At 52.8% G+C, this 9,525-nt stretch overlaps 1 protein-coding gene across 1 annotated transcript in view; it reads left to right on the top strand.

The window, feature by feature from the left end:
- Window positions 1–9,525, top strand: part of EPHA1 (EPH receptor A1) — a 15,342-nt gene that overhangs the window by 235 nt on the left and 5,582 nt on the right. The window contains exons 2-8 of the mRNA XM_007466651.1: window positions 983–1,050; window positions 5,516–5,797; window positions 6,789–7,197; window positions 7,660–7,815; window positions 8,138–8,482; window positions 8,607–8,734; window positions 8,943–9,093. Coding sequence (XP_007466713.1) covers window positions 983–1,050; window positions 5,516–5,797; window positions 6,789–7,197; window positions 7,660–7,815; window positions 8,138–8,482; window positions 8,607–8,734; window positions 8,943–9,093 — 1,539 coding nt within the window. The remainder of the gene's footprint in view (window positions 1–982; window positions 1,051–5,515; window positions 5,798–6,788; window positions 7,198–7,659; window positions 7,816–8,137; window positions 8,483–8,606; window positions 8,735–8,942; window positions 9,094–9,525) is intronic.

Here is a 9,525-nt window from a genome sequence, read left to right as displayed (position 1 = left end):
CCTGAGGAGGCCCTCTCCAGAGCCCCTCTCCAGCGCTCTTGTTTTGCCCCGCTGCCAGGCAGTCGACTGGCCAGGCCAGTCTTTGGTCTTTAACCCCAAACAGCTGCTTTCCCGGGTCAGTCACCCCCGCCCCTGCTGGCCAGCAGTTTTCTCCTGGGGGTGGGGAGTGAGTTTCTGGCGGAAGCAGCGTCCAGACGTCCTACCCCAGCAATGGTGGGGACCCCTCATTCCCAGGCAGCCCCGGCCTCAGGCGCCCAACCCAGAGATCTGAACCCTCTGAAGTCAGAAGTGGAAGTCGCTTTATGCCAACCTAGGCTGGGGGACAGAGGGACCTGCCGCTGGGGGATGGGTTAGGACTCGGGAGGCAGGGGTCCTGAAGGGCAGGGGTCGAGCCTTCCCTGTGGACACTTGCATGCTCTCTGACCCTACTAACCCCGCTTCCTGGGCTCTCCGCTGTGTCTCTACCCCCAATCCACACCCCCAATCAGGGGCAAGGCAGGCCCTCTGCCAGGGGGAGGGAGCCCCTGCACCCAGGACCCCCCTCCAAAGTCCCCTGTCCACACCCAGCCCACTCATGACCCCAGAGGCTGAGCTCCTCTCTCGCCCATCCGCCCTTCCAGTTCTGCGGCTGATGGGTCCCCCAGGCTGCACCAGCCCCGCTGAGTGAGAGGCTGCCCGTCCTCTCTGGGGCTGCTCTTCCTAACGCTTCCTGCGTTGACTTTGGTCAAAGGTCCAGCGCTCCAACCCTTGCCCCACTCTGCTTTCCTCCCTTCACACTCGGGAGGAAGACAGACTAATCATCGTAGCCCTTCACTCCTCCTTCCTGGGCCGGTTTTCTCCCCTAAATCTCAGGAACTCACAGCTGTTAACGGGATGCTGAAGCCTTGGGGCCGGGGGGCCCAGGAAGAGGAATGTGGGTTGCACGTGTGCGGGGGGGCCTTCTCCCCCAGAGATGACAGGCCCCCTTTCTCTCCACCTTCAGTCACTCTGATGGATACTAGCAAGGCACAGGGAGAGCTGGGCTGGCTGCTGGATCCCCCAGAGGATGGGGTAAGTGTCAGGGGAGGGAAGGACCTAGGGTGGCTCAAGGCTGAAGGCCAGTGTGAAATGGGGCGGTGAGGTGGGTGGAGGAACGTAGAAAAGAGCAGGAAAAACTGGAAGTGTCTCGTCTGGGACGGGGAGGGGAGGGGAGGTGAATCAGAGCCTCCTGAATGTGTGGAGCCTTGCGGGGGTGGGTGTCAGTCTTCACCCCGTGGGGACCGTTTCAAGGCCTGGCTCCTCCTCTCCCTGCCCCAGCGAGAGAGGGCTGAATACTTGTGAGGACCTGGGGAAAGATGAGGGTGACACCTCCTGGGAAGAGAATGGACCATCCCTGGGATGGTTGAGAGCTGAGACCCAAACATAGAAGAGTGTCCTCAGTTGAGGTCCGTCCATCCCAATGGAGTTGCACAGACAGGTTTCAGGGGGTCTGGGAACCCCATAAAAGAGTATTCGAAGTTGTGTAGCTGTATGTGGACTTTTTTTTTTTTTTTTTTTCTCAGTGCTGTGATCTTAAGCTCATATCATGAAAACCTAAAATGCATACCACACATTTAAAAAATGGTGTAACAGGACCTGATGTATAACTTGAGAGACCTAGATGTTTTAGTGCAGGCCCTTGGCTACCCTTGGAGGTTTTTCTGTCCAAAGCCAGGCTGGGAAGAAAATCCTCTGGGAAGAAACGGTCAATATATGCTCAGTGAAGTGAATTTTTTTTTTTTTTTTTTTTTTTTCTGGAGAAGAGAGCCAGAGTTTTCATCAAATTCTTCAAAGGGTCTTTGATTCTCCCAGAGTTAAAAGCTGCCCCATTAGAGGTCCCTCAGCCCTTGACACCTCCCCCGCCTTCCCCAGCCCAGGCACACCATGCATTCCAAGCCCCTTCCCTCCTTGGATATTCCGAAGACCCAGTGAGCAGAGGTAGGATCTTGTGAGCCCCATAGAGCACCTTTCTGTCCCTCAGCAGAGCTGGCCCTGGAAACACGGGAGCCTCCACAGGTGCTGCAGCCTCCAGGACTCTGGACCTCAGGGTCCTAGACCCTGTTCTCTGGGTGTTCCCTTTTCTCTTTCCTACTCCAGGAGGAATCCAGCCTGTATTTCTGGGGTTGGGGTTACTTGCTTTCTTTCCCTCGGAGTCCTAGGGCCCTGGCTCCACTCTCGGCTCTCGCATGGAATGGCCAGTCATTAGAATGAATAGCCTAAAGCATAATGTATCCTACAGGAGGGGCTGCTCAGAAAATCCTGGATTAGGCCAGCTCTGATAGGCACCTCATCTCATAAAGCAGCTATTCACTCCACAGTGAGGGCTGCACGTCCATCTGCTGGCTCCCACAGGCCGCCCCTGCCACCCCACCCAAATAACTCTTCCCTAATTGGGCTGCAGTGGAAGCAAGGCCCCTTTTGCAGCTCAGGCTAAACAGCTTTGTACTAGGAAGGCAAGGAGACAGCAGCAGTCACATTCCCACTGTCTGCCTTGTCCCCCCTCTACCCCTCCCCATCTTTTCAAAACACACACACACACCCACACACACACATTCAGATTCACGCTCCCCAGAATGTACCTATGTAGCAGCCAGCAACCAGAGCGGTAAGTGAAAGGAGCCTTGTTGCTGATCCTGGGCAGCTGTTTCTCCCCCATCTGTCACTGCTGGAACCGGGGGAGGCGAGTCTGCTGCCCCTGGTCCAGCTGCAGCCCTGGTGGTCCAGCTAATGAGCTGCACATGAACCCGCCACCACCTTTCCACCTGACCTTCACCCCAAGCCTTCCACTCCGGCTTCCCCATCACAGCTTCTTCCTAAGAACAGGCTCTAGGTGCCTTCTATCATTGCAGCCTGGACACCCCTTGTCTGATCTTTGAACTCCCTAACGCAGTAGAAAAATAACGTGCCTCACAGCAACGTATACTTCCGCCCCTGCCCCCATGCCACCCCAGACTTTAGTTAATGGTGCTTTTTCTCGCCTTTTCCCAAAGCTGCGAGTAAGCAATGAAAACCCTTGGGAAAGTGAACTTTCTATGGGCCTCAGTCTCTTCCTTATAAAATAAGGGGGTTGCAACCAAAATATCAGTGGAATATTTTATAGAATTTGAGAGCTTCTTAAATTCATCTGGCAGAGAATATACTTAAGAATGTCTGAGAATTCTTTTGAAAAAAGAAGAATAATGAAATAGGAAACTTGTCCTACCAGATATCAGAATGTACCATACAGTACATCAATTATAATTAAAACATTTGACATTGCACGAGAATATTCAGGTCAATGGAACAGAATAGAAAGTCCCCAAACAAACCCGCATATTTGAGATTTTAGTATGTGACAACATTGGAATTGCAAATCAACGTGGAAAGTATAGACTAGTCAATAAACTGACAATTTGGTGTCCATAATTATTTTTTTTTAAAAAAGGAAGAAGGTAAAGTTACATCTTCACACTCTACAGACAACAAAATTAATTCTAGGAAGATTAAAGTCTAAACCTAAAAAGCAAACCTAAAAGAATGTTAGGAGAAATATAGAGGATCTTTATAAGTTTGGGATGGGAGAGCTTCCCAAGCAAAATACACAACACAAAAAGGAAAGAAGATAAGTGGTATTATGTAAAAATTTTAAAAGTATGTCAACATCACAGACATCATTAGCAAAACTAAATGGCATGACGGAGAAAATATATGAAATATGCATTTCAAGCAAATGATTAATGTCTATAATGTAAAAAAAAAAAAAAGATCATCCAAATGAACACTCAGAAGATAGCAGTAGAATATCAGGCAAAGTTATAAATACATAACTGCATAAAACTAAATAGACAATGAACAAAAGAGAAATGCACAACCTCCTCCTCAAAGAAAGGTACATTAAAATGGCCAGAAGCTGTTCTGTCCATAAGATTGCCAAAAGTAAAAAGCTCATTAATATCCACTGTTGACGAGATTTTGAGAAAATGCGCCCTCCTGCATTGTGAAAGTGTAAATTGATAAAGCCTTTGTGGAGGACAATTTGGCAGTATCTTCTTATAAAATTGTACTATATTTACCCTTTGATACAGCAGGTCTATAGAAATCTTACAGGAATCTGTACATGTTTACTTAAAAAGTAAAAAATCACTAGAAGTTACTTAAATGTCCAACAATAGATGAATGATTAAATAAATTATGGTAGATCCATACAGTGGGATACTATTTTATGGATTGCTAAAAAAAATTAGGTAGATCCATATACTCTTGTGGACATCTTTCAAAGACTTTTTATTCGTTAAAAAAAAAAGTAAGTTATAGAATAGCACGTATATTTTTTTAAATTATGTTAAAAACACATGCACACGAAAAAGACATGCAAATGTTTCTCTAGAGGCACTGAAAATGATCTGGACAGTTTTACTCCAAGTTGTTAAGAATGGGTGGATGGATGGGAGGACTTTCACTTCTTGTTATATGTAAGTTTTTATTCTTTGACTTTTTGTAATAAGCACATAGAGGCATAATGATTAAGAGCATAAGCTCTGGAACTTAGAGTGTCTGGGTGCACCTCCCAGCTCCTCCTCTTAACAGCTGGTGCCTTGGGCAATACGTCCTTTAACCTCACTGTGACTCAGTTTCCTCATCGAAAGTGCTTAGAATAGTGACTGGCCCATGGTAAGCGCTACATTAGTGTTGGCCGTTATTATTATTAAGATTAAATGTAAAAGAAGTTAAGGAGGATGGTCTGGATGGTATCTAGGGGTCCAACCAACTCTTTCGGTTGTTGATTTTTTAAATTAATTAATTTATTTATTTATTTTTTGCGGTACGCGGGCCTCTCACTGTTGTGGCCTCTCTCATTGCGGAGCACAGGCTCCGGACGCGCAGGCTCAGCGGCCATGGCTCACGGGCCCAGCCGCTTCGCGGCATGTGGGATCTTCCCAGACCGGGGCACGAACCCGTGTCCCCTGCATCGGCAGGTGGACTCTCAACCACTGCGCCACCAGGGAAGCCCCCGTTGTTGATTTTGATAGTGGCTGTAACTGGAAGGAATTTTGTAGAGAGTGAGATTCCCTCATACAGAAGAGTTTTATGCTTGTTCTCACCCTCCAAAAGTCAGAGGCCTTAATATTAAACGCAGTCTCCTCGTCTCTGAACAAATAGGCAGAAAGTTTTTGTGCATGAGCTTTTGCTACAAAAATCTGCCTTTGGGGTACCTGACAGCCCTGCTGAGGGTAAAAACGGTGCTCATTCTCTTGCAGTTGGAGGGGCTCATTGAAGGGTCCCGAGCTGGCCAGGGCTGTCAAGGGTGTGTTGTCTTGCCCACGCTATATCCAAAGAAATCTCCGACCCTAAACATTTAACCTACTATCCTGGGGCCGGGGGGTGGGGAGAGGGCACGACAAGTAGCGTGAACCTGGGCAGCTCTGACACCAGCTTCCTCGCCATCCATTCTAGAAAGTGAGCATTTGGGGAACAGGTGATGATGGCTTGGGGGCTGACGCTCGTTTTCCTCTCGCAGTGGAGTGAGGTGCAGCAGATACTGAACGGGACACCACTGTACATGTACCAGGACTGCCCAGTGCAAGAAAGCAGAGACACTGACCACTGGCTTCGCTCCAACTGGATCTACCGGGGGAAGGAGGCCTCGCGTGTCCACGTGGAGCTGCAGTTCACCGTGCGGGACTGCAAGAGTTTCCCCGGGGAAGCTGGGCCTCTGGGCTGCAAAGAGACCTTCAACCTCCTGTACATGGAGAGTGACCAGGATGTGGGCATTCAGCTCCGGCGGCCCCTGTTCCAGAAGGTGCTCCTACCCCTCGGGGCCATTTCAGCCCTGACACTGATCCTTGCCCCACTCCCTTCCATGACCCCATTCCAATCAGAAAAAGAGAAGGTGGCAGAAACAGGAAGAGAGCGTAGGTGTGGAACAGTGGAAAGAATGTAGGACTAGAAACCACAAGGTCTGGATTTGAGCACCTTTTCAGCTGCGTCCTGACATGGGGCGTGTCACTTAACCTCTCTGGGCTGTTTTTCCTTGTCTTAAAGTAGTGATAATAATATTTTATTATTAATAGTATGACTGCCAGCCTCATCTATTTGAGAGGCTTTTACAAGCATCCACTGAGATAAGAGCATGGCATGGTGGAGGCAGGGGAGATGTATTTGGACTGTTTCCGTCCATGCTCACTACATTCGTGTGTGACACACGCCCATGAGTATCCCTAGAGTTGTGTAGGAAGACAGTTCTCTGCAGGCTACTTTTTAACCTCTTCCCTTTCTTTCCTACTCAAGAAAACATACTGGAATGCAAAAGAGAAGGGAACATATTATTATAGGATGTACTCTCATTTTTTTCCAAAGAGCAGCTGTTGTAAAGTTTGTTATTAGTAATAAATTAACGATGACACACTTTATAACTGATCACCTCGTTGGCACTGAGGTTGGGAACACCTTTGAATAGTGGAAATTATCTGGGCTGTAGCATCCCACAGCTGGGCTCCAATCCCAGCCCCACCATGCAGTAGCTGTATCGTCTTGTTCAAGGTCTTCAACTTCTCTTAGCCTTAGTTTCTTTGTCTGTCAAACGAGGAAGGTGATGCATCCCACCTTGTAGGATTATTGCATGGACTCGACAGTGTAATGCACATAAAGATGCTTGGCTCGGTAGCTCCCGTGTAATCAGCCCTCTGTTTATGCCTGTGTAAACTGCAAAGTATTAAGCAAACAGTCGTTTCTGTTACGTGGGAACGAAGCACAACTTTGCCATTTTTCCCTCTTCCCCACCCTCTTCCCAGGTAACCACAGTGGCTGCAGACCAGAGCTTCACCATTCGAGACCTTGCGTCTGGAGCTGTGAAACTGAACGTGGAGCGCTGCTCCTTGGGCCACCTGACCCGCCGAGGCCTCTACCTCGCTTTCCACAACCCGGGTGCCTGTGTGGCCCTGGTGTCTGTCCGGGTCTTCTACCAGCGCTGCCCTGAGACCGTGCACGGCTTGGCCCAATTCCCCAACACTCTCCCCGGACCAGACGGGTTGGCCGAAGTGGCAGGGACCTGCTTGCCCCACGCCTACGTCACCCCTGGCCCCTCGGGTGCACCCCGCATGCACTGCAGCCCCGACGGCCAGTGGTTGGTGCCAGTGGGGCGGTGCCACTGTGAGCCTGGCTATGAGGAAGGCGGCAGCGGCGGTGTCGAGGGCTGCCTCGGTAAGGAGACTCGAAGAGGTGGTAAGAACCTGGAGGGGCCACTCAGGGGAGGGTCTACCGGGTGCCAAGGGAAGGAAGGAAGCCGTCGCTCCAGCTCAGTTTTTTTTTTTTTTTTCCTCAAGATTTTGCGGTACGCGGGCCTCTCACTGCTGTGGCCTCTCCTGTTGCGGAGCACAGGCTCCAGACGCGCAGGCCCAGCGGCCATGGCTCACAGGCCCAGCCGCTCCGCGGCATGTGGGATCTTCCTGGACTGGGGCACGAATCCGTGTCCCCTGCATCAGCAGCGGACTCTCAACCACTGCGCCACCAGGGAAGCCCATCTCAGTGATTTTTAAACGGAGTGTCCCAAGGCCCTAGGGAGACACACGCGGGGGTGTTCCCAGCACAAGTGATTTGCGGGAGGGGTGTGATTCTCCCAGTAAAACACTGGGCAACCTTGGCTCTGTGTCATTCTGTCTCCAGCCTGCCCGAAAGGCTCCTACAGGGCTGACGTGGACACACCCAGTTGTCTCAAGTGCCCCCAACACAGCACAGCCGAGTCTGAAGGGGCCACCGTGTGCACCTGCGAGAGCGGGCACTACCGCGTTCCTGGGGAGGGCCCCGCCGCAGCATGCACGCGTGAGTCCGGGGCCGGGGCCTGGCCGCCCGTGACGAGGTGCAGGACCTTGGCTAAACCTGTGCTGGGGTCCGAACTTTCCAGAGCCTATCAGATATCGGGGACCATCCAGGGTGCCGGCCACTTAAAGCCCCCAAACGCGCACCGCTGCTCTCCCTGGAGGAACGCAGAGATGCGGTTGAGCTACCTTTTCCCCACTAGGAATCAAATCTCCGGGCAAAGGCCGCGGAGGACTTGGAGACTCGGGGTTGGGAGAAGGCCAGGGGCCAGCAGTTCCGGTGAGGGCCGTGCTGCGTCCCACTGATGGCCTGTCTTCTCCCACAGGCCCCCCCTCAGTCCCCCGAAACCTGAGCTTCTCTGTTTCGGGGACTCAGCTCTCCCTGCGCTGGGAGCCCCCAGTAGACCTGGGGGGACGCGAGGATGTCAGATACGATGTGGGGTGCTCTCAGTGTCGGGAAGCTGCGCTGCACGGGGAGCCCTGCCAGCCCTGCGGGGGAAGCGTGCGCTTCTCCCCGGGGCCCAGCGGGCTCACTACGGCCGCCGTGTGCGTGGATGGCCTCGAGCCCGACGCCAACTACACCTTTAACGTTGAAGCCCAGAACGGAGTGTCGGAGCTGGGTGCCTCCAAGCCCGCCAGCGCCTCACTCAGCATCAGCATGGGGCGTGCAGGTGAGGGGTCTGGGGGGCCAGCAGGGCCTGGAGGACACCGGAGGGCATAGGACCCCAGGGACAAATTGACGAGCAGGAAGCAAAGAGAGGCTTCTTAAGTGATTTGCTCCCTCTGGACTCGCAGAGACCCTGTCAGGCTTGTCCCTGAGGCTGGTGAAGAAGGCGCCGCGGCAGCTCGAGCTGACCTGGGCGGCGTCCCGGCCTCGCAGCCCCGGGGGGAACCTCAGCTACGAGCTGCACGTGCTGAACCAGGTGAGCTCACGGCGCGGCACCTCCGGCGTTCCTCTCCTGGGGCGCCGGATGGGAGAAAGCTGCCCGCAGTGAACCGTGTGGCTTTCTCAGGACAGAGCCCTCTGAAGAGCCCTACGCGGATCACCCCACAGCCCGCGCCTCCCACGTGTTCCCAGGACTGCCCTGTCTGGTTTGGCACGGCCCAGGTAACACGAGTCCCCATCCACAGGATGAAGAACGGTACCAGATGGTTCTAGAGCCCCGGGTCTTGCTGACTGAATTGCAGCCAGACACCACGTACACCGTCAGAGTCCGGATGATGACCCCTCTGGGCCCTGGCCCCTTCTCCCCTGACCATGAGTTTCGGACCAGCCCACCAGGTGGGTGGGTTACTCTGTGTTCTGTCCCAAACACACATGCGACTGTCATCCCCCTGAGGTTTCTCAGACCCTGTTCCAGTCAGTGGTCTTCCTTCCTCGTCCACACACGCACACACATGCACACACGTGTGCACGCGCGCGCGCGCGCGCGCAGGCGCACACGCACACGTAGACGCTGCCTGGGCGGATGGCCCCGTGCAGAGTCACACCACACCTCCTCCTCAGACGCACATTCTGATGCCGTATACCGCCAGCCAGCATCCTGTCCAGTCTCCTAACCCCTCAGGTTAGTGTCCATTGGCAGACAGAGCAAGCTGGTGCTCCCTGGGTGGGGCCCTTTCCACAGGCTCTCTCACCCACGCTCACACCCATCTCCCTGGTTGGGGAATGCACACCCAAAGCCACCGAGAGACCGCCCCCCCCCCACACACA

This window comes from Lipotes vexillifer, unplaced genomic scaffold, assembly GCF_000442215.2.
Source record: "Lipotes vexillifer unplaced genomic scaffold, Lipotes_vexillifer_v1.1 scaffold71, whole genome shotgun sequence".
NCBI classification, from domain to species: domain Eukaryota; kingdom Metazoa; phylum Chordata; class Mammalia; order Artiodactyla; family Lipotidae; genus Lipotes; species Lipotes vexillifer.
The sequence above is the reverse complement of the archived record's forward strand: the minus strand, read 5'-3'. Positions and strand labels throughout refer to the sequence as shown.